The sequence below is a fragment of the Marmota flaviventris genome, chromosome 9 (genome assembly GCF_047511675.1).
Source record: "Marmota flaviventris isolate mMarFla1 chromosome 9, mMarFla1.hap1, whole genome shotgun sequence".
In the NCBI taxonomy this organism is placed as follows: Eukaryota; Metazoa; Chordata; class Mammalia; order Rodentia; family Sciuridae; genus Marmota; species Marmota flaviventris.
The window spans coordinates 21,990,675-22,017,053 of record NC_092506.1 but is presented as its reverse complement, the minus strand read 5'-3'; the positions used below and the strand labels follow the sequence as shown (position 1 = coordinate 22,017,053).

The 26,379-nt window shown below is 61.3% G+C and overlaps 1 protein-coding gene and 1 long non-coding RNA gene across 3 annotated transcripts in view; both read left to right on the top strand.

Moving 5' to 3' along the window:
• Cd82 (CD82 molecule) overlaps positions 1-10,139 on the top strand; it is a 39,162-nt gene extending 29,023 nt beyond the window's left edge. The window contains exons 5-10 of the mRNA XM_027936389.2: positions 649-773; positions 861-935; positions 7,617-7,718; positions 8,456-8,683; positions 8,868-8,951; positions 9,376-10,139. Coding sequence (XP_027792190.2) covers positions 649-773; positions 861-935; positions 7,617-7,718; positions 8,456-8,683; positions 8,868-8,951; positions 9,376-9,453 — 692 coding nt within the window. The 3' untranslated portion in view covers positions 9,454-10,139. The remainder of the gene's footprint in view (positions 1-648; positions 774-860; positions 936-7,616; positions 7,719-8,455; positions 8,684-8,867; positions 8,952-9,375) is intronic.
• Positions 10,140-16,298: 6,159 nt separating this feature from the next.
• LOC139707106 (uncharacterized) lies at positions 16,299-26,025 on the top strand. 2 transcript variants are annotated; one of them, XR_011708667.1, is made up of 3 exons: positions 16,299-16,425; positions 20,646-20,848; positions 23,296-23,815. It is a non-coding gene; the product is annotated as an uncharacterized lncRNA (long non-coding RNA). The 2 variants fall into 2 exon arrangements; XR_011708666.1 differs by lacking the exons at positions 20,646-20,848; positions 23,296-23,815 and adding an exon at positions 25,443-26,025.
• Positions 26,026-26,379: the final 354 nt, after the last annotated feature.

The window sequence follows — 26,379 nt, the reverse complement described above, 5'->3', positions numbered from 1 at the left end:
GTTCCCAGACCCAGCTCTGGCCCTTGCCAGGGGGCCTCTCTGAACCTCGGTTTCCCTCCCTCTGAAGCGGCCAGCCCAGGGCCTGCCGGGCAGGCTGAGGTCAGAGCGCAGACGGCGCGTGGAAAGCCCCTGAAGCGAGGCCAGTGAGCGGGAAGGGAGTCGTCGTGTCCCTGGCCTCTGCAGACCCATCTGACACAGTGCCCGCTGCTTGTTGATCCCACAGACATTCAGGGGGCACTTTTGTGCCAAACCACTGTCCTGCCAGCTGGGGGCCCAGCAGGAACAGAGCCAAGCCCCTGCCTCCTGCCGCTGGCTTTCTTGGGACGGGGGCAGGGGCAGATAGTGAGTGAGCAGAGTCAGTAAGACACAGAGTAGGCTTGATCCTGAGAAGGCCCAGGGAGAAAAATACAGCAGGGCTGCAGGTGGGGCTGGATCCGGGCGCAGGGTTGCAGTTTTATGTGGGGACGCGGCTTATCCAGGGGAGGGGGCTCCAGCGGGGGTGGGAGCCAGTTCCTTGTTGGGTGACCCAGCCCCCTGGTCCAAAGAAGGGGTGGGGGAGCAGAGCTGGACGAGTGGCCCCCCGGGCTGGCCGATTTTGTCCTCTGTGGTCTTGCTCCTGGTGAGTGGAGGCCCTTCCCTCCCTCCTAGAAACCTCCTCCGGCTTCCTCAAGACGGGCGCCTTCGTCTTCGTCGGCGTGGGGGTGGTCACCATGCTCATGGGCTTCCTGGGCTGCCTGGGTGCTGTCAACGAGGTCCGCTGCCTGCTGGGGCTGGTGAGTGCGGCCCCGCCCGCTGCCAGCTGCTGACCGGGGTGGGTGGGGGCAGCTGGGCCGCAGCTGACCACGCCCCTCTGTCCCCAGTACTTTGCCTTCCTCCTCCTGATCCTCGTCGCCCAGGTGGCCGCCGGGACCCTCTTCTACTTCAACGTGGGCCAGGTAAGCGCCCGCCCTCGTGGGCTGCAGGTCCCCAGGGCCTTGGTCCCCGGGTGGGTGGACGGGAGGCCCTCAGGGGTCAAGACCAACCCCGGGCCCTGGGGTGGCCCAAGGGGCAGCACTGCTCGGTCTGCGTGGCTGTGCTGCGCCTCACCCGGGCCTGACTCACCGTCAGCAAAACAGGGACAGTAGGGAGACCCGAGGCCCCAGGTGCTGAGGACCTGGAGGCCACCTTGGAAAGCCCCCAGCTGGCCTGTGGCGTGGTGTGTGCCCCTACCTCACAGTCACAAAATGGCTGCCACGGCAGCAGGCATAGCATCTGCACTGCTGTGGCCAGAAGCGAAGGGGGCAGTGCCAGCTAGGGCCATTCTTTTACTCAGAAAGGGAAACCTTCCAACAGACGTCTCCACACTAGGGGACAAAGGCACCTGTGGCTTCATGGGAGGCTGAGCCTTCAGAACAGAGCTAGGAGTGGCTGTCAGAGTGACCGCAGGCAGAGCACCTACTGTGTGCCGTGGTGGTTTCTTCTGGAAGCTTTACCACCTGGTCCTAGCGACAGCTCTGCAGGGTGGTTTATGTTGACAGATGGGGCAGCAGGTGCTCAGAGATGGGCAGCAAGGACGACATCAGGACCCCATCCCCCAGTGACCCCCACACACAGTGCGCCGGGGTCAGCGGGGCGCTCTGTGTTCAGTTATCCCTCACAACAGTCCTACGAGACCACGGGCATTAATATTGTACATTCAGAAGTGGCAGGGGAGGCACAGAGAGGTTGAGCAACTTGCCAAAGCTCACACAGGAGTACGTCGCACAACCTGGGCTGAGTTCCTGCTGGCCACACGGTCACTGGGCACTTCTGGGGTGAATCTGCTCTACTTGTTTCTGACCCGTACCCAAGCTGCTCCCCAGGAGAACTGGAGCAGTCTCCCAACATAGGCCCAGGATGGCTAAAATCAAATGAGGTGGAAGCCTACCCCAGGAGGAAACCACTGTGTCTGAGATCCGGGTGGAGGGTCGTTCACAGCGGAGGGCTGGCTTGAACCCTGAGCTTCCTGGCAGCCAGGGCAAAAGAGGAAATAGTGGATCCTCCACACCAAAGAGTGCTTACGTGGCTCTCGGACAGGAAGCCTGTGGTCAGGAGAGAGACTCCTTTCCCAGCACGGGGTTAAGGGTCAGGTCCCCTCTGGGGCCCAGTCCCCAGTACACCACCATCAGGTTGGCAGGACCAGGCCCCAGAGAAGTGGCTCCTGCAGTTGGAGGCTGAGGGCCTCTGTGGGGTCTCGGGCAGTCTGCCCTGTCACCCCGGGATTTGTGCCAATACAGATGGCACCGGGGTGGGCACCCGCCAGGAGCTGGGCTTGTAACCTGGCACGGGGCACACCCACCACCTCTGCACTCCAAGAAGCCGCGGCCTAGAGGGCCGGTGGTTGGGCCCTGGTCACTGCGAGGTGTCCAGTGCAGAGTCCCAGCCTGACCCTCTGTCCCGGGCCGGCCTCCCCGTGCGCCCCGCGCCCCACGGGCTGGTGAAGTCCCGGCTGGGCCCGGGAGCCCGCAGCCCCAGGGCAGGGCGACCGTGAGAACCAGGTCCGACTGCCTGGGCCCCCTCTGTACCCCACGGTCCCCTCCTCGGCCTCCCACCACCCAGGTCCGTGCCTCGCACCTCCTGGCCCTGCGGGCAGAGGGCCCTGCCTTTCTGGGAGCCAGGAACGTCCCTGGTCCCTGGCTCTGCCGGGGGAGCTCTGAGGTCCCCGGTCCCTGGGGCTGGAAGGGGGGTCATCCTCTCTTCCCGGCACCTTCTCGATCCCGCGGAGACCACACAGCGCGGCCTGCTCATCCTGCAGACGAGGCCCAGCTGGGGCCCAGGGGGCAGCTCTCCCGGGCTCCTGGGCAGGCAGGGGGCGCCTGAACCCCCTGCCCAGGTCTGCAGGCCGCCTCCGCCCTTCCCAGCGGCCACTGTGGGCCTGGGGGGCCCGAGTCTCCCTCCTGGGCTCCTTTTCCACCCAAGGGGGAGGCCACACCCGTAGATGGTGGCACTTTTCTGTGTCCCCGGGTGAGTCACTCAGGCTCTCTGGGCTCCGTGTCCTGGTCAGGTGTCAGCCGTGACGTAGGCCCGGTCCCCGACCTGCGATTCTGAAGTTTAAAAAAAAGTCCTTTCAAAGCCCCCCCCCCACCCCAAAAATAGCAGTTGTCACTCCCCAGGTGGCAGCGGGGACACCGATGGGCAGGGATGGTTCCTGGGCCTCTCCACGCAGGTCCCTCGGGATCGTGGATGGGGGTGACTCTGGGTGGGACACGTGCCCCCTCATCCCTTTCTAGAACCTGGGCCAGAGCCCCAGGGGGCACCAGGCTGTGCTGTGGAGCCGAAGACGCTGGCAGAGGGGACAGTGCGGTGGCAAGTGCTTGCCGCCACCCATAGGAACAAGGGCTCGGTGCGGGGCAGCTGGGCCTGTTGGTGCGGGGACCTGGATTCAGGTGTGAAGGCGCGTCCTCGGGCTGTCCCCTTATCTGAGCTTCCTCCCGCGGCCTCTTGGTGGACGGAGTCCAGGTCTGTTTCTGGGGGCCTGGCTTCTGGGACAGGTCCTGCCAGTGATGGCTGTGTGACTTTGGACAAGTTTCCAAGCCTCTCTGAGCCATCTGTGACCTCTAGGCCCACTGCCAGCTCTGACAGTCTGGATTCTGATCATCCTCCCTGGCAGCTGTGGGTAGGAGGTCAGAGGAGGACTGGGCACGCTGGGGGCTGGGTGCTGGGGGCTGAGTGCTGGGTGCTGGGGGCTGGGTGCTCCCTTGGTGTGCACAATGGCCGTAGCTCACTGCCCAGCGTCCTGTGTGGGTTGGCTGCGGAGGCTCTGGGAGCCCGTGGGGGGGGCTGGAGCAGGGCCTGGGGCCAAGAGCCTGAGGGGAGGGCTCTGTGGCCTGGGCAGGGCGGGCAGGCCCTCCAGTGAAAGGGCCTCGGGGACCCAGATTCCCCTCCCCCGCCCACCAGGAAGCCCAGGGTCCCCGTGTCCACGAGCCCCAGGCCAGAGCAGGTCTGTGGGCTGCCTGCCCGGTGTGGGGACGCCTGGTCTGGCCCCTGGTGCCGGGTCTCTGGGGACAGCAGCTGAGCCAGGCAGGGGGGTGGCCTGTCCCTTCTCTGCAGGGAGCAGGAGGGTGGCACCGAGGCCCCTCCAGAGAGGGCGGCTCCGCAGCCCCTGTCCTCGGGGCTGGCAGTGCCTTGGGGACGCAGTGGCCCCTGCTGAATTCTGGGCGGCTGGTCGCGGGCGCTGAAGCCCGGCTTTCGGGACAGACTCAGGTGGTCACAGCAGTGGCCCCGTCATCCCAAGGCACAGGTGGCCAGGACACGGGAGGAAGCCTCATGCCCCTGGGAGCACCCGGGGACACCTTGACGAGGCGGCGAGCCCAACCCGGGTGCGCTCCTGACAGGTGCCCGCGTGCTGGTGGGCGCTGGGCTGGCATGGCCACTGCTCTAGGGCCTGGCCAGCTTCGCCTCTGAAAAGTGACAGGGAAATCAGAGCCAGCCTCCGGGGGAGCAGTCCCCGCCCAGCCAGAGGCAGTGAGTGGCTCGCCAGGTGGTGGCCTGCCGTGGCCAGGCCCTCGGGGTCAGCAGGTGTGGTCCTGGGCTCCAGCTGCTCCCAAGGGGTCCCCCCTCCTGGGACATGGGAGGGGGCCGAGGCCTGGGCGGCTTCCTCAGGGACTTGAAGGGCTCACTGCTTGGCTTGAGGCCCCTGGGAGACAGGGGTGCCGGTCACTGCACTGGGGGACCTTGTTAGCAGGGGCAAAGGGACCCTCTGAAGGCTTGGAGCGAGGCCAGGACACCGTGCCCCGTGGCAGGCTGAGGAGACTGGACCCCCTCGTCATTTTAAACACGAGGCCGCGTGGCCACTTTGCACTGGGCTGTGGCCTGCAGCCCCCCTGGGCGGGACTGTGGTTTCTGGGGGACAGAACCCTACTGAAGGGCAGAGCAGGCTACAGGCTTGGCTGGATCCAGGTCTCCCGGGGCTGCCAGCAGCACAGTGTCCCTCTCTGTCACTTGCCCTTGCCCTCTCTTGGGTGCCCAGAGAAGCCTGAGGTAGGCTCAGGACCTTGTCTCAGTCTGTCAGTAGAAAGAGAGGGTCCGTGGAGGCCACTGGCTGTGCGAGAGGGACAAGGACAGCTCAAGGCAGCGGGTCCTGGGCATGCCTGCAGCAGCTGGGAGCAGGGCTCACGGGCCGCCAAGGGACAGGGTGCAACCAGCAGAGAGCCCTGCAGGACAGAGTGAGGCGGCTGGTCCCTCCCCGCTCCTGCTGGTCTCCACCTCACCCTGGTTGCCATGGTGATGTCCCTGGGTCCCAGCACAGCCCCCCTGGTCACGGGGTCCCAAGGCTCAGCCCTGAGCTGTGTGGTGAGCACTAGCGGCCACCTGGGCTCCGCCCTGTGGCCAGGCTGGTCTCAGCCACACCCTGGGCTGCAGGATGGTGTGAGTCTCCATGGAAACCACAGCCCTGCCACCATCAGCTCCTGCCTGGCTGGGCGCTGGGGAAGCCCGCTGTGACCACGGGGTATAAATAGAGCTGGGGCCGGGGAGGAGCTTGGCGGGAGGATGTGGCAGGCGGCTGTCTGCAGGATGCACGGGGATCCCCGCCTTCCCCACCCCCTCAGGGAGCAGGGGGCTGCGCAGGACAGACAGACCCAAGATCTGCATGCCCCCTTAGCTTCTCTGGGTCCCGGCTAAAACTTTCTGACCTTCCAGGCGACACCATGTGGCTTACATCCTGATAGGGCTTCAGACAAGCCTGAACTCAAACCCCAGATCTTTCACCTGTTGGCTGTGTGGTCTTGGATAAGTGAATTAACCTCTCTGGGCTTGTCTCCTGTATGTTCCTAAAGAGGAAACAGGGTCAATACCTAGGCCACAGGTCGGCTGTGAGGATTAAGTTGAGATAATGCTCTGAAAACTGCTTGCCCCGGCACCTGGACTGCAATGTACATTTTTGGTACCAGGAATAGAACTCAGGGGCACTCCACCCCTGAGCCCCATCCCAGCCCTCTTTTGTATTTTACTTAGAGACGGGGTCGCTCGGAGGTTGCTAAGCACCTCGCTGTTGCTGAGGCTGGCTTTGAACTCGAGATCCTCCTGCCTCAGCCTCCCGAGCCCGCAGGTGTGGCCACCGGCCTGCACTGTGCAGTTAGGGTCACCACAGGGAAGCTTGTAACCCTGCTAGGCGCCTCAGTGAGGGGGGGCTGATGTCCTGGGGTCCTTCAGAGGGGCAGGGGAGGAGCCACGGAGCCTCCTGAGGCACGTCCCCTGAGGATCTGTCCCAGCTCCCCAGCCTGGTCCTCAGGCACCAGGAAAGTGTGTCCCCTTGGGGTGTGTGGCCTCTCTGGGTCCCTGCTGCAGGGCTCCTCAGCTCAGCAGGTGACCTTGGTCAGCCTGTCTACGCCAGGTGCCTGGACGGCCCTGGGCAAGGTCCACAGGAGCCGTCAGGGCTGGGCGGGGGGCGGCTGGTGGAGGGCGCCCTGCCCCTCCTCCTTTGCTGCCCCCCTCGGGGCCCTGACAAGGCCACAGCTCAGCCCCCGGCCCTGCCACTGGGGCTGGACCTTTGTCCCCGGGTCTCTCTCGGCCTTATTTGTGAATCTGTTTTCTCGTGGGTTTAGCTGAGACCCGCTCCTCTCCACACCGTCAGGGACCCCGAGATCCTGCCCATGGTGGGGACCGGCACAGGCCAGATGTGGACGCTGTGTCCCACGCTGCCCTGGCCGAGCGCCTGTCCCATGGTCTCCGGGGCCCTTTTCTGAGGCTGCGCCGCCCTGGGGGAGGGAGGTGGGTCCAGCCCGTCCTCTCCCGCCTGGATCTGTGAGGTGCCGCAGCGCCTGCGCTCTAAGTCCCCAGGGGGGGCGTGGCCAGTGCTGGCCAGGGCAGTGGTCATGCATGGGCTGGTCAGTGTCCACCACGCAACCCGCGGACTCTGTGACCGGCTTTGCTGTAGCCTCTTGGGACTCTAGTGAGGAAACCCTGTCCCCATGCAGTGACACTCCAGCAGAGGAGAGATAGACCCAGAAAGTCACCGAGTCCGCGGCCTCAGAAGAAAACCACCCCACGCTTACCAGAGTAGATTGGGGGGGGCGGTGACTGAGGGTGGCTGGAGGGGATGGGGAAGGGCCAAGGGTTTCCTGAGTGGTTCAGGAAGGCCTTTCTGAGGAGGTGACATTTAGCAGAGCCCTAAAGGAAGCAGAGGAGCAAGCCACAGTAACATCTAGGGAAGAGCTTTCCACACAGGGAACAGGTGCAAAGGCCCTGGGGCAGGAGCGTGCCCAGCGCGAAGACAGCAAGGAGCGGGAACTGAGAGAGGCCTGGGAAGAGCAAGGGCAAATGGTGGAGGGCCCCTGGGTCATTTAGAGGCCGCTGGCATTTCCCCCGAGTGTGAAGAGGCCACCGGAAGCTTTTCAGCAGTGACATGAGAAAATGCACATTTAAAAGGCCATGCGGCTACTGCGGGCAAAATAGACCACAGGGCAGGGGAAGAGGTCAGCACTGACCAAGCGGGCCCCAGGCAGTGCCAGGAAGTAGTTCAGGAAGGGCGGACACTGGAGCAGTGAGCCGTCCCGGGGTTCTTGGAGGTGGGGACAGTCTGCGGTTGTGAGAGCCGCGGCCACGGGTTTCCGGAAATCTGACGGCCACCCCGCGGTCACCTCGCGCTCCCTCTGCAGCTGAAGCAGGAGATGGGCGACGTGGTGGGGAGGCTCATCCGGACCTACAACGCCAGCGGCCAGGACAACCTGCAGGAGGCCTGGGACTACGTGCAGGAGCAGGTGAGGGCGGCGCGCGCGGGGCGGGGCGCGGGGCGCGGGGCCTGGACTCTGCCGCGCGAGTGCGCCTGACCGCGCGCTCCTGGGCCGGGCGTGGGTGCGCACCTATTGCAGGCGGGGGCTCCCGATCAGGCCCCTCCCTGGCACCCCCGCCCCCGCACCCACCCTCCGGCACCCCCCAACCACCACCCCCGCCCCGCCGCTGAGGTCCTGCTGGGAGCATGGCCTTGGAGGCAGCGCTGGGGCGCACGATGCTGGCGTCTGAGGTTCTCAGACGGGAGGTCCCTGCCCCGTGCCCTGGGAGGGCCAAGGAGGGCTGCTTCATTTTGCTCTGGTGAAGGAGCCTGTGGGTGTCGCCCAGCCCTGCAGACCGGTGTCCCCTCCCCCATGGGGTCCCCCTTTTCCGCGGGAGAGGAGGCCCCCAGGCCCCTGCGGAGCTAGAAGCTGCCTGCGCGGCCCAGCGTGCCTGGCACGCCCCCTGCTGGCCATTGGCTGCTGGTCTGGGACTCAACACCCTGAGATGGCCCAGAGACAGCTGGGGACTGTCACTGGACACCTGGGCATGCCACTTACCCAGCTGTCCCTTTGACCCTCCAGGGACCCTAGTGAGCCGCTGTTAGCACCTCAGGGACCTCTCAGTGGCAGATCTGAGCGTCTGGCTTGGAGAGGCTCCACCCTGCGGAAGGGTGGCCTGCCCCGAGTGGGCGGTGGTCACAAGGACCTGTCCCCTCTCTGCCCAGGTGAAGTGCTGCGGCTGGGTCGACTTCCACAACTGGACGGACAACGCGGATCTCATGAATCGCACCGAGCTCACCTTCCCCTGCTCCTGCCAGGCCACCGGGGACGAGGATGACCCATTGTCCCAGAAGAAGGGCTTCTGCCAGGCGCCGGCCAACAGCACAGCCAACAGCACCACCAGCAGCCCCGGGGGCCGCAACGACCCCGAGCTCTGGCCTGTGTACAAGGAGGTGTGTGCCGCTGCCGTCCCTGTGGTGGGCGCCTGGGCCACCCGGCTGCGCTGGGTCCGTGGGTGTCACTGATTCGTGCCATCGACTTAACAATTCCTGCGGATTCGTGAAGTTCCTCCTTCGGGGACCCGCGTGGGTGGCCTGGTGGCGCAGGCCCAGGGGTGACGCGGTGTGCTCCCTACAGGGCTGCATGGAGAGGGTGCAGGCGTGGCTGCAGGAGAACCTCGCCATCATCCTGGGCGTGTGCGTGGGTGTCGCTGTCATCGAGGTCAGTCCCTCCCCCACTTGGTCCTCCTGCTCATCTCTGCCCAGCCCATGTCCTCCCCCGAGGCTGAGGCCCGAGGGGCAAGCAGCCATGAGCTTCTAGAGGCTCTGGCCTGAGATCTGCCTGGCTCTGTGACTTCAGCCAAGGCACTGTCCCTCTCTGGGCCTCACCATTTTCTGGCCCTGCAGGGTGGCTGTGAGGCACAGGCTGAGGAAACATGGGGGTTGGCCTGGAAAATGGGTAGGGTGCTGGGTGCCTGGTGGGCCCCCTCCCTGACCTCCATCCCTCCCTGCCCTCCATCCCTCCCTGACCTCATCCCTCCCTGGCCTCCACCCCTCCCTGGCCTCCACCCCTCCCTGCCCTCCATCCCTCCCTGGCCTCCCTCCCTGCCCTCCACCCCTCCCTGACCTCCACCCCTCCTCCACAGCTCCTGGGGATGCTGCTGTCCATCTGTCTGTGCCGGCACATCCATTCTGAAGACTACAGCAAGGTCCCGAAGTACTGAAGCCTCTGCCGTCTCACCTCCTTGCTGGTCTCCGAGCTCAGGCCTCCGGGGGGTCTCCTGGCTCCTTCTGCCCCCCACCCAACTCTCTAGGCCCCCTGTCCTGGGCTGGCAGGGAGTGGGGGCTCTCTGGGCCTGGCCCCCTCACTGCCTCTCTGCTTCCTGATTGAGCCCTGGGGGCTCTGGCCTTCTGCTTCCTGCTGGGGGGGGCCTCTTAGCAACGCGGTGACAGGCTCCCGTGGCCCCCAGCCTGCCTCTCTGCCTCCCCCAGGCCGAGTGTATCGACGGAGGACAGTGCGTCAGAAACCGGGGAGGTTGGACCAGGCTCCCTGGGACGCCAGGACTGTCCCCTGGGTGGCCGGCTTTCCCCACGATGACGCTCATGTCTGGTCTTTCACATTTGACTGAAGGTAGTGGTGGAGGTTGGCCTCCCCGTCCCCAGGCCTGTCGCGGTCCCAGGCGGGCAGCCGGCTCAGCAGGCCGTGCTCGGGCAGCGCTTGGCCAGTCTGGGTGGGGAGGAGCCGGGGACTGGGCAGAGCGGGGCTGGCCTTTCTTGGCAGCTGTCCTCTGCCGCTGGACACGGGCAGGTGAGCCGGGCCCTGGGGCGGGAGCTGGAGGGCCGTGGGCTCGTCTGTGACACTTTCTCAAACTCTGAGGCCCGACTATTAAACAGGATCTGTAACAATCCACCCCACGGTGCCAGGCTTCTTCCTGGGGCGGGGCAGTGGTGTGAGAGGGGGGACACCTTGCTACTGTCCCTCAGGGCGGACAGGCTGGTGCCCGAGGACCGCAGTGGGCCAGGCCTGGCTGGCGGCCAGGTGCTGAGGTGCCTGGAGGTCCGTTTGGGCCAGGTTAGATCTCACCTCCCGGGTCCTGCTTCTGAGACCCGGGCCAGGTCCCCCAGAGGGTCCCCCCAGTGTCCTGCGCCACAGAGGGTGCAGAGGCTCAGCCTCAGGACCTGCGATGGGGAGGTGCCGCCCGTGCAGGTGGGCATGGAAGGCCGGGCCGGCAGCTAGGAGGGCACCTGCCCAGTGTCTTGTTTCCTCTCCCCCCTGGGGTCCCTGCAGGAGGCGGTGGGGGTGTCAGGGATGGGACGCTCCCAGCCTGAGGGGCGGATGGCAGGTGTTCCCGAACGTCCCAGCAGGGGGCGCTGCTGCCACAGCCAAGGATCCCAGTTACAGCGGGATCTGGCCACCCCAAACCCGTGCTGTCGCGCCCTGGGGACACCTGTGGACCTGCGGGCTCTGGTGTGGCAGATCCAGGGTGGGGACAAGGAGCCTGCCTTTTCGCAGCCCTGTGAAGGGACTCTGACTCATCTTGCTGTAGGTCCTCGGGCGTCAGGAAGACGTCACCCCAGAGAGAAGATGGGGTGGGAGCGTCCAGGCCAGAAAGGAGGACGCAGCCCTCCCCGTTGCCCTGGACCTACCCCCTGCAAGGCAGAGGCTCAGGGCCGGCCCAGGCTCAGCCGGGGGGAGGGAGACCTCAGCACCGTGGGGGCCCCCCACCACGGGGACCCTCCCTGGGCGGCCATCCTGCCCCAGGCCGGGCCTGAGTGAAGCCATCAGCTGGTCTCATTAACACCCGCCTCCCACAGAGAAGGCCCAATATTAAAACATAAACGCTAAAACACAGGACGGCGGGAAGGTGCTCGTGGAGGAGGCAGGTCGGGGAGTAACCGCTGAGCTGCTCACAAGGCTGCTCACCCAGCGGTGGCGAAAGGGCCCCGCGCACAGAGCCACCTCCACAGCCACGCTCAGCACCAGCTGGTCACAATGCTCATTTCTTAGCTCAGGGGAACCTGACCACACCTCATGGCCTGCCTCACTCATTGTGGCCTCAGATGCCATCTCAACTCGGCCCCATCCATCAGTCTAGCTGGGACACAGATGAACGCAGTCGCCATCCCTGAGCACTCCCTGTTATGTTGAACCAGGAAGCTTCTGAGCTTCCTAGTGGCCAGAGCAAAAAGGGGGAGGAGGAGGAATCTTTGACAGTTACATGGCTCTCATTTCCCAAGTTGTCCTGTTTAACTGCTAGGAGAAACGTGGCCAGCTAGAGCTTAAAGTTCATGACTGTCCCCAACCCAAACCTCAAGAACCCTTCATGGGGAACAAGAGAAGGCATTGGGCCACACGGCATGTAAGGCCCCTGTGTCCCCGTTGACCACTGGGTGTGAGCAGTGGCCCAGGGGCCATGTTGCTTGCCAAGGAGGAGCTGGGAGTGCCCCGGGGCGTGAGGCGGTTTCCCCAGCAGCTGGTCCCCAGCGGGCACACGCCTCGGGGACACCGGATGTCAGCCCACTCACCGGAGCCTGCGAGGTGCCTGTTGGTTACTAGGTCCACTTCACAGATACAGTCAGTGAAGAGGGAGGTGAATTAGCCGGCCCAGTGGCGCACGCCTGTAATCCCAGAGGCACCGGAGGCTGAGGCAGGAGGATCACAGGTTCAAAGCCAGCCTCAGCAGTTCAGTGAGGCTGTAAGCAACCTAGTGAGACCCTGTCTCTAAATAAAAATAGTTGTAAAGAGGGGGTGCTGGGATGTGGCTTAGTGGTTAAGCGCCCCTGGGTTCAATCCCTGGTACCAAAAAGAAAGGACAGAGCCTTGATCGCTCAGCCCCGAGACCTACCGCCCTCTTGCGGCAGCCAAGAGCATGGAGCACTTGCAGAGTGGGGCTGGGTCTGTCCCCTTCATAAGCCCCCACCCCTCCCATGGAGGGCCCGGGTGCTGGTCCTGCCTGGGGTCTGCAGGAGGGAGAGGGCCTGGTGAGCAGGACCAGGAGGCTCGAGGTCCCTGGCCTCCTCCTCGGATAAGGAGGCTCTGGGGCCTCGGCTGACTTGGAGTTGTGGGGTGGGGGAAGGGCTGACCCTGGAGTCCCCAGCAGGTCTCACCGGGGGCTCCTGGGGGCCCCTCCCTGCTGAGGGAGGCCTGGGGGATGAAGGAGGCCCCCGCACCCCAGCTGTGACAGGGCTGTGTGGCCCGCCATGTGTGCCTGTCACCCCGGTCCCAGTGTCACACGTGTCCCAGGCTCTGCTGTCTCTCAGCGCTCTCAGCGGAGCACACACCCGCCAGCTCTCTGCATGAGACCCTGGTATTGGGTGCAGCGCTGGGTGGTGCTGGGTGGGGACCCAGGAGCACGGGGTCCCGCGGGTGACGGGACGGCCTGGGCTTGGACGGTGGGGTGTGCTGCCCACCAGCGCTGCCCGGGGATGGCCCGGCCACCTGGGGAGAAGCCGCAGGGGCCTCTGCCTGCGTGTCCCTCAGGGTCGCTCCAGCCCCACAAGCTGGGAACAGCCCAGGTGAGGCCCCTCCCCCGTCTCTCCCCCTCAACCCCGTGTGGCCCCCGTGGGGGAGGGGTCTGCGGGTGGCGCCAAGGCTGAGCACCCCGGGGGCAGGAGCTGCTGAGGCTGGGCAGCGGGAGAGCCGGGTGACCACTGTCCACCCTCGGGCTGGCTGCCGGTGTGGGCGTGCGACCCCCATCCCGGGCCCCTTGGCTGTGCCCTCGGGGAGAGCCGGAGAGCTGTGAGTGCCACCCACATTCCCTGTGTGGCCTGGGACAGAGGACGTGGGGCCGGGCTCAGGACACTGTGCTGACCACTTGAGAGCCGGAGGGGAGACGGCAAAGCTCCTTGGGGCCTGGGCTCTGCCCCCCGCTTGTCCCCAGGCCCGTCCACCCAGCAGGGGACTGACCTCCGGGAGGCAGAGCCACATCTCTGGCTTCAAGCACCACCCGCCTCCTCGCCTGCCCCCTGTCCCGGATTCTGGTCGCAGGGAGCACCGGCCCTGCTGGCCTCATCCCAGCCCCCTGGGGAGGACCAGGCCTGTGGGATTCTGCTGGGAGCAGGGGCGGGGGGAGGGCCATCTTCCCAATCCCTGAAGTCCACTGGTACAGCTGGCCCTCTGCCTGGGGCTTCCCTCCTTCAGGCCGCCCTCTCAGCGTGCCCAGCCCTCTGAGTGGCTGCTTGGCCTTCTGCGGGGCACAGGGTCACCTGCCATCTCTCCAGGTCAAGGGCACGCTGTGTGGAGGACGGGCACATGGGCACCAGTGTGGTCCCACTGGGGCAACTTGACTCAGCAGGGCCCTGCATAGAGGAGCTGCCATGTCCAGGAAGCCAGGCTGTGGGGGCACTGGCCGATGTGGATGCTGACCCGTGGGAAGGGAAGCTTGAGGGCCAGGCTGGGGAACTTCGTCAAGCGGCACAGAAGCATCTGGCAATTCCCATAACTAGCATGGACAGATGGGGATGTGGTTGAAAGGGCAGGCGCACTCGCACATACACAAGGCCTTGGGGATGAGTCTGTTCCTAGCCGGGGACAGCCACCGCTCTCCCCTAAGACATGGCTGCAGGCAGCTGTGGTGTGCAGGAAGGCCAACGCCTGCTGGCCTGATGGACACCCCAGCTGCCCAACCCCAGCCCATTTCCTAGCCCTGGACTGAGGACAGCAGGGCGAGTGGGGGACACTAACCACCCCAGGGCCCTGTCCTTCCCCTGTAGAGGGACAGAGACCAGACCTGCAGGGTCCTCTGAGCCTGTGGACTAAGGTTCACCGCCTCGTCTGTCCTGGGCATGTTTAAGGGACACCTCCTGGGTTGCAGTCCAGGTTCTTAGCAGATGCCACACCCATTGTCACCGGGGGCCTGCATTCCACTGCAGGGAGGGACCTCGCACGCCTGCCCACTGCAGCCCGCACCTGCCAACTGCTGACCGACTGCTGACCAGGGTGGCCGTGGGAATCCCGGCCCAGAGCCCCTTCCTTCCACAGGATGGACGGCCAGCAGGCCACACAGGAAGGGGACGGAGGCGCTGACCATGGCCTCTCCCCCACCGGGACCCCCAAGAGCCAGCCACTCCCAGGAGGCCCCTTCCCTCAGACCCCGATGGTGACTGACGGGGACCGGGCTTGTCTCTCCTCGTCTCTTCTGGAAAATGGGGACCGTGACTCCCAGAGTCTCTGTGGGAATCAGGTCCCCACGACGGGTCCCCAGCCCCCGCGGGATGCTCCCAGCAACAGGACTGAGGCACGAGGGGTCTTGGGGCTTTGCACCTCCAGGCAGGAGCCTGTGGAGGCTCTGAGCTGCGATCACCGCTCGTCCCCAGCTGTCCCCACATCATTTCCCCAGCACCTGCCCTCTGGGCTGGGGGACTGCAGGGCCCAGAGCCAGCCCTCCCACGCACCTGCCGCGTGACCCCAGGTGCCTCAGGCAGCACCACTGAGGACGGAACACGGGTCCCTCTGCGCGTAGGTGGGTTTGGGGGGGCAGGAGGGGAGGGGCCATTCTCTAGAGGAGGGGAGGGGGAGGAGGCCGCTGCGGAGGCCACTGTGGTCCCAGCTGCAGGGACAATGCATCTTCCTGGTGCCCAGTCTCTTTCCGGTGGTTGTTGTCACCACGATGGGCGCCAGCTCTTAGCGCTCACCTTTGCCCCAACAGGACAGCAGGGTGGACTGCGGCTCCTCCTGCCACCCTCTGACTGCGGAAGCTGAGACCAAGCCACAGGCCCGTCCCCTGGCAAGGCTCTGGCCTCATGGTCTCCGCCAACGGTGCCCCTCAGAGTGCTCAGTGGGCAACCTGAACAACAGCACGTGCCCACAGTCACGCTGCCAGGAGAGAAACTGGGCGTGGCGTCTGGGGCATGTGACTCAGTGTCCTTTCCGTTAGCCCTCAAAGGCCGCCGGGGAGGAAGACCTTGGTTCAGAACTTGGTCAGACACAGCTCTTCACCCGTCCATCCTTGCCATGGTTGTCGGGCACCACTCACCGCCGGGCACCGAGGCAGGGATGGGGTCAAGGACGGTCCCTGTGCAGCAGGTCGCCAAGTGGGGGTGGGGCAGAGGCCGCAAACAAGACCCAATCCAGCAAGGGCACCCCAGTCGCGAGGAGGGGCAGCCTGTCCCTGCTGGAAATGAGGGCCCCCTCCCTACTCCCGGTGGGGGGCATGTGCCCTGTCCCAGGGGCTGGTGGCTTAGAGGTCAAGGAGATGCTCAGGAGCCAGTCAGAGTGTGAGGACCAAGGAGAACCAGCCCCCGACCCCCGCCTGGGGCCGGATCTGGGTCCCCCCGCACCTGGGGGGAGGCCTCTTCCCGGAGGCCGGGGGCCGGCAGCAGCGTGGAGGCCTGGAGCACCCATCGCGGTGTTTAGTGGCTTTATTGGTGGGCGGCTGGGCCAGGGCTCGGGCGGGTGGCCTGCGTGGACTCCTTTCCCCGGAGGCTGAGGGGCAGGGACTCCACCAGGCCAGGCCCATGGGGCACTCAGGCCATCGGGTTCCCACGAGCTCCGTGTGGCTGTGCCTGGCCCCGCGTGAAGTCTGGCTCCAGCTCCTGAGGGGACGGGGAGGGGAAGGTGGCAGCCTGGCTCTGCAGCGCGGGGGGCAGCATGGGGTGGGGGGCCGGGGCAGAGGGGGCAGCGGGGAGGGCAAGTGGCCACACACCAGCTCCCTGTCCCGGGTGGGCTTAGTGTGGTCGGGGGTCTGCAAAACAGTCACCCCCCACCTTCCCCCTCACACAGGTCACCCCTCATGTCTGCCTGTCTGTCTGTCTCTCCCCCCTCCCCTTTGCAGTCTGGGGATGGAACCCGGGGCCCATGCCCGTAGGACACTAGGCAAGTGCTCGGCCACTCGGCCACACCCCAGCGCCGGGACCCAGTTTCTGAGCCTCCTTCTCCCGGAGCCTGACAGCCAGGGCGGCCGCAGCTCGGAGAAGTGATGTATTCCGCACACGGGGGCTGACGTCATCCGGAATGTTCTCAGCCTTCCACCCCTGTCACCCTGGCCTCCACTGAGGAGGAGTCTCCAGGTCCCCTGTGCTTTCCCAAGGGCAGAGGAGACGGCTCCACCCCCGACACCGTGCCGTCCACCTCTGCTCAGCCGGGAAACGCCCTCGGGGCCTGGGTCCTTCCCGTCCCCCGTGTTCTGGGTCCCTGGCTCAGCCCTGGGGGGTCCCTCCAGCAACACTGGGAAGCGAGGGCCATCCCCACTTTACAGGTGAGAAAACTGAGGTTCTGGAGGGGTGAAGTGCCCCCCAGGTCCCCTGGCCGGGACGTGGCCAGGCCAGGATCCGGTTCCGGGTGTGTCTGAACCAGGCAGGGTCTCCCACTCCAGCTCCATGCGGGCCTGTTTATAAAAGGATCTTGAAGGCCCCCCAGGCTGGCGGGCAGCAGGCCGGGCCTGGGAGGCTGAGAGGAGAAGGAAAGAGGTGGGGGTCTGGGGAAGGCGTCGCCTGACCCCGAGAGCCGGCTGGCTCCTGGTGGCACTGCTCAGTCCTGGGTGATGCTGTGAGTGGCAGGCGGCCAAGGAGGAGGTGACGTGTGCTGGAAGGGGGAGGGGAAGCCCCAGCTCCGTCCTGCCTCCCTCCTGGCCGTGGCTGGCGGTGGACATCCTTCCTCCCCACCCCACCCCCTCCTTGCTCAGCCACTGGACCCCTGCCATCCCCTGCCCCGGGCACTGTGCCTTTCCTTCCCCGGGGGAACTGTTTACAAATGGAAGATTTGGGAAGAGGCTCCTCCTGATGGGGTGGTCACATCCCTGGGGCCTCCAAGGTCCCCAGGCCAAGCCCCACCAGCAGGTCCTCCTTCAGGCTGGGAGCAGGTCCCCACGCAGGTGCCCAGCCAGTCAAGACCTGCCTGCCGGGAGCCTCCCCATGGCCCAGGGGCTCCTGCAAGGCAGGGCCAGGTGGGTGGGCACAGTAGAAAAGGACAGGGTGGGGGCCTGAGCTCCTCTAGGCATTGGGGACACACATGGCTGTCCTCCCAGGGGCACCCTGTGCCAGGGACCCTTAGTGGCTGAGAAGCCTTAGCCACGTCGCCCTGCCCCTCTGGACCTCCAGCTCCTCGTCTGTGGAGGACGGAGACCCCGGGAAGGGCTCACACGGCAGTTACCTTAGCTGTGCCCCCAGCAAGCCCCAGACTCAGGACCCAGTGTCACCCCGTTTCCTGGTCGAGGACGCTGAGCCGGCTGAGTGAGGTGGCATGGCTTGCCCAGGATCTCACAACTGACCAGGAGTGGCCACAGGGCTTGGGACTAAGCCACCCTGACCCCCCACAGGGCTCAGCCTCATGACTGCCACCTACCTCTTGGGCAGTAACATTCACCGATGTGTGGACGCCCTGCCCGGTTCCAGAGCTGCCGGCCGGGCCACTCGCTTGCCCTGTGGCCTGGACAAAGTTGCCTGGGCTGAACCTGAACTGGCTCCTTGAACTTGGCTGAAACGGAGCTCACGGAGGAGCCCTGCCCTGCCCGCTGCGGGATGGCCCTCCCTGGGCTCTCCTCCCACAGCTCCCGGGGTCCGCCTCTGGGGAGCTCCTGACCATGCCCCAGCACACAGGTGGCCTTCTGTGCACCCCTGGCCTCTCCATGGGGCGCCCTCCCCTGCCAACCCTCAGGTCGCAGGTTCAAACCCAGGCCCTTCCCTTCCTTTAGTTGTTCCTTTAAAAACAGTTGTCACGGTCACAGCCCCTCAGGGCAGTTGCAAGGACTCCTTGAGTTACTGGGGCTAGCGCCAAGCCAGCCCTGGATGCCTGGCTCTGGGCAGTGTCCCCCGGCAGCTCCCTGAGGTCAGTGGCAATAGCTGGTAAAGGTCGCAACCCCTATGCTGACCTCTGGCCTCCCTCGGACTGGGAGGCCTCTGGCTGTCCTTGCCCTGGGCTCAGCTTGGAGCACGTGCCAGACACACAGGACGTCTGGTGAGTGAGCGGCTGAGTGAGCGCCATTCTCAGTGCCAGGATGAAATAAGGCAGAAAAGAACCCAGACAGCAGGCGTTCTTGGGTGCAGGGCCACCTACTTGCCTGGCCTAAGAGACCCAGATTCCTGAGCCCACCCTGGGGACCCTGACTCCTGGGGTGTGAGCGGCTCTGGGAACCTGGGCTTTTACCGAGCACCCCCGGACCTGGAGACACGGGCATCCGCGAGACGCCGGCGTCGGGCGAGGCTGGGCGAGGGGCAGCAGAAGCACCAGTAACTTCCCAGAGGGCTGCGGCGGGCGTCTTATCTGAGAAGGGAGGCCGGGGAGGGAGGTTCCCAAGTCCCAGCTTGAGCACCTAAGATTGTCAACGCCCCATTCGCGGGGCTTGGGGATCCTGGAGGAGGGTGGCATTGAGGGCAGAGGTGGGGTCATCAGAGAGCAGGAGCAGATTAACGACCTGCCTGGGGTGAGGGTGTGAGGGCGGCCAGAGGGGAGGAGCGGGCGTCCACCTAAGGCAGGGAGGGCCGGGGTGCTGCAAAGGGGAGTCCTGGGAGTCCCTGTCCCTCCCCTGGACTGGGCCAAGGCCTCCCAGGGGACCACGAGAAGATGGCCACACGCAGCCCCAGTGGGTGGGGGATCTGGTGGCCTGGTCACAGCTGCCTCTCAGCAGGGAGAGCCAGAAAGGGCTGCTCCCTGCTGGGGAGGAGGGCAGGACACAGGTCTGAAGTGGGGGACAGTTGTGACTTCTGTGGGGCAAACAGGGGCCTGGCCTGCCAAGGTCCTTCACCAAGCCCCTCCTCCTCCTCCTCAGGGTCATGGGGTCAGCACATGGAGCAGATCTGCTTGGGGGGGCTGTGGAAAGCCAGGGGGTGGGGTGTCACCACCGGGGGCTGTGCATGGTCCTGGTGTGGGGTGGGGGGTGTCCTGCAGCCTGAGGCGCCCGCCCTGCCGGGCCCAGGAGCAGGCCCACCTCCCAGGGGGCCAATGACGGAAATCTCTCCTCCCTGGACCTCTCCCCACCATGACCGTGGCCTCCAGAGCTGCCCCAGGAGGCGGGGGAGGAGGGCGAGGAGGAGGGGGCCTGGGCGTGCAGGGAAGAGGTCAGCCCCTCCCCAGCTGCTATCTACAGCGGGCGGCAGGGGCAGAACGGGTCTGAGCTTCCAATCAGGGTCAAGGTTGTGACCTTTAGGGCCACCAGACACTTTTCGCCGTCCAGTTGTGTTTGCAATGTAGAGTGAGTAAGAGACTTTTGACCACCTAAGAGGGGTCAGAAAACTCTAGGGACTGTCCAGCCGCCTATCCAGGAACCTGGGGGAAGGTCCCCTGGGGGTGAATTGTAAGAGGACATGGTCTAGCCCGTCCAGCACGCAGGCCGTGGTCACAATGGCTGTGACTCTGTCTCCCTACAGAACACGAGCTCCCTAAGGCAGGTCCTCATCAGATCTGGCTCTGTCCCCCCGGGCACCTGGCGCAGGGCTAGGTATCAGCCTCAGCAGGCGGGGTTCAGGGGGTCACCGTGTCCTCAGGAGCGTGCGCAGGGCTCCAACCCACCCCTCCAAGTGTCAGTCCTGTAGGCCAGACAGACAGGCAGACAGTGGGATGTCGACCAGGGGTGGCTGGCCATCCGCCTTGTCAAGCAGACAGACAGACAGCCGGTCTGAGGATCCCTGTGCGCAGGGTCTGATGTGGGCACCACTCTCCAGAGCCCCCGGAGGCGTCTCCTCTCCGAGTCCCTGCGCCCAGGAGGCCCTGTCCGAGGTGCGCCTGGCAGGATGCCCAGCCCGATCACAGACTTGGCAGCCTCGCTCTGGCCCAGCCTCCCTCTCCCCCTCCCTCTCCCAAGGTGGGAGCTTCAGGCTCTGCCAAAGCATTACTAAGAGCAGCGGTGACGTCACCCCTGGGCCCACCCCGCCCCCAGCCCACCAGCCCTTCACCCTTGGCTGCCCCTGTGAAAATGACACATCCCGGGTGGGGGAGGGGCTGTCTGTCCCGGGGGGACTCTAGCAGAAGGTCCCCCAGCTCAGCAGGCACACTCCGACTCCTGCCTCCTGCCTGGCGCTCCCCACAGCTGGGGCTGCTCAGCGTCAGCCATCAGGACCCTGCGGACGGAGCCAAGCAGGGCCTCAGGCACATGGGGCCTCCACTCACCAGCTCGGGGGCCCTGGACAGTGACTCCCCTGCCTCGGGGGTGGATGCAAGGCTCGAGTGAGATGACGTATGTCCAGCCTCTGCCCCTGACCAGGGGACCTGCTGCCATCTTGGTCATTGCAGGGTGGTCACTCCCAGCTCCTTAAGGTCCATGATAAGGGAGGATGGCTAGTTGTGGTCACCTGAGGAACAGGACTTTCCACCAGTGCTCCAGGATGCACGGTCGGCACCTGCTTCCAGGGACCAGGGGGTCCCGGGTCTGCAGCAAGTAGAAAGCTCAGCAACCCCCTCACTCTGGTGGCAGGTCTCCCCTCCTCTGTGTGGCCAAGGACCACCATCCCCGCTCCCGCCACACCCTTCTCCCTTCCTCTCCAGGTGGAGGCTTGGCACACGATCAACCCTGAAGCACAACCTGAGGGCCTGGGTCTGGACCCCCGGAATGCAGACTGCACAAGGCTGGGGGGCCGGCCACAGGGAGTCAGGACCCCACGGCACCCTACTTCCATGGCTCCACCCACATGCCCTGTGGGACACCACTGCGCTGTCCCAGCAGATGCCCTGCAGCCAACAGGTCTCAGGTGTGTCCCCAAGATGCTAGCCTTGCAAAGAGTTCCACAATTCACACATCTACCCACATCACGAGCACCAAAAATAGAATAGGAGTAGAGAGGGTTAATGACTGGCCCGAGGTGGAGGGTCTGCTGGAGACACCTTAGTGTCTTAGTGAACCTGGCCTCTCAAAGGGCCTTCGTGTAAAGGTGAATAATAGACAATTCTATTGCACTGAGGAGACGGGAGGAAATGTGCCCATCTTACCCCAGTGGGAGAGGGAAAGTGCAGATAATGATACAGATTAATATAAGCCAGCCCAGAAGTGAGGGTGCATCTTTTTTTTTTTTTAAACTATTTTTTTTGTAGTTGTAGATGGTGCTGAGGATGAAACCCAGGGCCTCACACATGCTAGGCAAGCGCTCTGCCATGAGCCCCAGCCCAGCCCATGGGTTTGCATCTTTATAGATACACCTGCCTCCGTGGGTCCATGAACTCCCGCAGATCCCAGTTTATTATGGTCCTAGGTTGGTGATGTTCACATGTGGCTTGGGGGTCAGATACAGACTCCCTCTGGAGGAATACAACTTTTAAGACTCTAACAGAGGACTTTCCAAGAAATATTAGATCCCAATAAAAAAGTATAAAACACACAAAGAAAATACCATGAATTAGAGTCGGCAGAAATAACAGCCCTAGGGCTGGGGCTGGGGCTCAGCGGTAGAGCACTCGCCTGGCATGTGGGAGGTCCTGGGTTCGCTCCTGAGCACCACATAAAAATGAACAAATAAAATAAAGGTACTGTGACCGTCTACAACTAAAAACTTATTAAAAAAAAAAAAAAGAAAGAAAGACAGCCCTATGAGACTTGGAATGACATGTAATACTGAAATTAGGTGCCCAATACAGAATGTCCTAAAAAAAAAAAAAATAAGAGAGACTTGAAAATATGAGCAAGTAACAAACTGTATGCCAACTAGACAGATTTGGAAATTCATCAAATAAAAGTTCTAGAGTGAAGAATGTCATCTCTGAAATTGCAGAATTCAAGGCAGGGGTCAAATAACAGATTATATAAAGTTAAAGACCGACTCAGGGGGCTGGGGTGGTGGCTTAGCGGCAGAGCACTCGCCTAGTAAGTGGGAGGCCCTGGGTTCGATTCTCAGCACCACATAAAATAAATAAATAAAATAAAGATCTATCAACAACTAAAAAAAGACAGACTGGGTAAAATACAAAGTAGAGCTGCAGAAATGATCCTGGTTTCAGTTGAAAGAGAAAACGAGTTTGAATATATAAAGAGAAGAAAGAGAGATGGAGAGTAGAGTGGGATCTAATATGAGCTAAGAAGAGGAGGAAGAGCAGGAGGTCACGGGAAGGAGGCAGGAGCTGTCATATTTTTAAGAATTGGTGAAAAGCACCACATCTGAGACCCAGACAACTTAATACTTCCTAAAAACTAAAAGTAAAAAGAAAAACCTTGCCGAGAACATATTAGCAGAATTAAGAGATTGTGAAAGTAGCCAGAGAGCTCAAAAAGAGCCGGAAAGAAAAAGAAAGTCACACGAAGCCCCCGTAGCAGGTGGTGGAAATTCCCAATAAGAACAATTCAATCCCGAAGAGAATGGAAGGGTAGTTATAGTACATTCGAAATTTATTTTACTGAAATAAAATAGTTATTAATGTAAAGGTGAATAATAGACAATTCTATTGCACTGAGGAGACGGGAGGAAATGTGCCCATCTAATGGGCTCCATCTAATGAATTCATAGGGCAAGAGCACAGATACAATAAAACGGAGAGAGTTTATCACAATGGACCTCAATGAATAACACTCTTGAGAATATATTTTATTCCCTCTAAGAACAGGATTGGGATGTCTGCAGCCACAGAGTGTCTTTCACATCGTACCAGGGTTCTGTCCAGAGCAATTAGACAAGGAAAAGAAGTTAAAGGTATCCAGATTGGAAAAGAGAAGCAGAATTGCCTTTATTTGTAGATGACATGTTTATATAGAGAAGATACAAAGGAATCAACAAATACATATATATATATATATATAAAATTGGTTCTAACACATATGTTATTCTAATATATATACTAATGTATATATTATTAGAACTAATAATAGTTTAATAGTAATAGTTTCAGGAAGGATGCAGGCTACAAGATCAATGTACAAAAATAATTTTATTTCTATGCAGTAGTAAGGAAAAATTCCCAAAAATGATGTAAAGAAATAACTCCATTTATAACAGCATCAAAAAGAATAAAACGCACAGGAATACATTAAACAAAAGAAGAGCAAAATCTGCACTCTAAAACCCATAAAGTATTACTGCAATAAATTCAGGGAGATGTAAAGAAATGAAACATCTCTCCTGTTCACGGAGAGCAGGATTTCATATCGAGAAGATGACAGAATGCTCCAAAGTGATTTACAAATTCAATGCAGTTTCTGCCCAAATCCCAACAGGCTGTTGGACAGATCCTGACAACTGATCCTAAAATTCATATGGAAATTGACGGCAATAAGAATGGCTGAAACCAACTTGACAAAGGACAAAGCTGGAGGAGTCGCACTTCCTGATTTCAAGCCTACTCCAGAGCTGAAATAATTGGGACCATGGGATCCTGGCAGGAACCGGAGACACAGCCTGGAACAGAGCTGGGAATCCGAAATAAATCGGCACCCTGTGGAGACGTGCCAGGACCGCGCCGTGCGAAACGCAGATTCTCCTCCGCAAATGGCTCGAGCTGTGACACCAGCGCAGAAGAAAGGAGCTGGACTCCTTCCTCGGGCTCTGGGCTGACCCTGTCCTACAGAGGAGCAGAGGCCTGGAGGACAGAGCTAGAAAGACAACACCCTGACCACAAGACCCGGGAGCAGAGCTAGACCTCAGGGACCTTGGGCGGGCAAAACGTCCCCAGTGAAATACTCAGAGCACAAGCAACAAAAGAAAAAATACAGGTGACACTGTTCCTGCTTCAAAGGACACCCGTGGGAAAGTGAGGGTGGGGTGCCGCTGCAGGGTGCAGCGCTGGCTGGGTGAGCCAGCCCCGCCCGAAAATAAAAACTGAAAAGTGAAAAGACAAGTGTGGAAGGGGAGATTATATTTGCAAATCATACGTCTGGGAACACTCGTACCCAGGATATATAAAGACGCTCACAAATCAATATTAAAAAGGCAGCAACGGAAAATGGGCAAGGGATTTGAAAGAGGTTTTTTGGGTTTTTTTACTTACAAAAAAAAAATGCTCAACATCAATAGGCATGGGGGAATGCAAATCAAAACTACTATGGAATACTACTTCACACCTACCAGGAGGAGGACTGCTAAAAGAAGGAGGGGGGTGGGGGGAGGGGAAGGGGAGGGGGGAGGGGGAGGGAAGGGAGGGGGAGGGGGAGGGGAGGGGGGAGGGGAGGGAAGGGAGGGGGAGGGGAGGGAAGGGAGGGAGGGGGAGGGGAGGGAAGGGAGGGGGGAGGGGAGGGAAGGGAGGGGGAGGGGAGGGGAGGGAAGGGGAAGGAGGATGGGAGGGAGGGGAAGGGGATGGAAAGATGGGAGGGAGGGGAAGGGGGGATGGGAGGGAAGGGGGAGGGGAATGGGAGGGAGGGGGAGGGGGAGGGAGAGGGAGGGGGAGGGGGAGGGAGAGGGAGGGGGAGGGGGAGGGAGAGGGAGGGGGAGGGGGAGGGAGGGGGAGGGGGAGGGGGAGGGAGGGGGAGGGGGAGGGGGAGGGAGGGGGAGGGGGAGGGAGGGGGAGGGGGAGGGAGGGGAAGCGCAAGGGAAGATGGGAGGGAGGGGGCGGGAAACACCAAGTACTGGCGAGTTGTTGCTGGAACATGAAATGGTGCAACCACTTTGGAAAACAGTTCGGCAGTTTCTCAAATGTGGACATGGACTTACCACGCGGAGGGGGGGTGCTCAGACATTCCCCTCCTAGCTACATCCCCTGAGGAACAAAACTCATCCACGTAACCATCCCCACACAGATGCCCATAGCAACTACCTCGATGATCTTTGCTGAGGAAGGCAGCTCGTGGTCTGTTCATCCGAGGAACAGCGTTTGGCAACACAAAGGGAGAAGAGCGATGCGGTCTCTTGTTGGGCCCGTGCGCGCTTCTAACGTTGACGGAGGCAGTAGCTGCCGAGCTCTGTGCATACACTAAAACCCACTGAGTTCCACAAGTGACATGAATGAATCATATGGTATGCAAATTGTGTCTCATTAAAGCTGCCTTTGTAATTTTTTTTTTTTTTTTTTTTTTTTTTACTCTAGGCAGAAAGGAAAATATCTCAGAAGGCCTGAGATACAAGAAAGGATGGTGGGCAGAGAAATCCAACCTGTGTGGTTAGATTAAAGCCCCGGGGACTGTTGAAACGGTGGTGACTCTGTCTAGTGGGTGGGGCTGATATGACAAGGAGGACCGAAAATCCTAGAAAATACCCGGAGGAGAGGGCATGGAATTAGGGTGTGACCGTCCTTGGGTTATTAGGGAGGAGAGGGAACTTGTATCCACTTCAGTAAGGAAGAATGTCACAATGTTAAGGATCACAATTAAAAGGATATATAGAAAAAAAAATAAAACTATTTAACTAGTTTTCTGTATGAAATTCAATACAGACACAAACTGGACCTTGTGTTATTCCTGGCCGTCTCAGCAGACCTCGGAGGAGCTGGACTGGGGCAGACAGAGAAGAGGACCCTCCAACCAGCACTTCCAGGGCTGGGGATTGAGCCTCGTGGGCAGCACTACTTCTTGTTCTCGATGCTTCTTTTCTCCTTTGAAAATGCTTTTCACTGAGGAGCAGATCCATTCGACTTAAAGTGAGGCAAGAAAGATTCTCCAAGCAGAGAAAGTTGTACAAACGGCACAAGACAAGGCTGGAAGTAGACTGGAATCTGTCGGGGTCCCCGAGGATGGGCGTGGATTGAACATTCTGGTTAACAGACAAACATTCCAGGCTGAGTTAAATTTTAACTTGCAGCTCTAGACTATTTGTTTATCTTTATCTTGGAGCTTAGATGCTTGCATATTTGTTTCTTGTTTTAAAGAGCAGATTTGTTGACGGAAAATTCACAGGCCACACCATTCACCAATTTTAAATGTACAATTCAGAAGTTTCTAGGATGAACTCAGGTTGGTGCAACCATCTATTTTAGAACAATTTCATCACTCCAAAAAGGTCCCTCATGCCCATTAGCAGTCACTTCTGATTTCCCTCAAGGGCCACCAGCCCTGGGTAAGTGCTCGTCTCTTTCTGTGTCTACAGATGCTCAGGACAGTTCCTACAAATGGAATTATACAGTGTATCACTTTGTAACTGGCTTCTCTCTCTTCGGATAATTTTTCCAACATTTATCCATATTGCAGCATGGCTCACTTCTCTTTTTTTGTGGGGGCAGGGGTACTAAGGATTAAATCCAGGGGCATTCAACCACTGAGCCACATCTCCAGCCCTATTTTGTATTTTATTTAGAGACAGGGTCTCACTGAGTTGCTTAGCACTTTGGCCTTGCTGGCTGGCTTTGAACTCTCCATCCTCCTGCCTCAGCATCC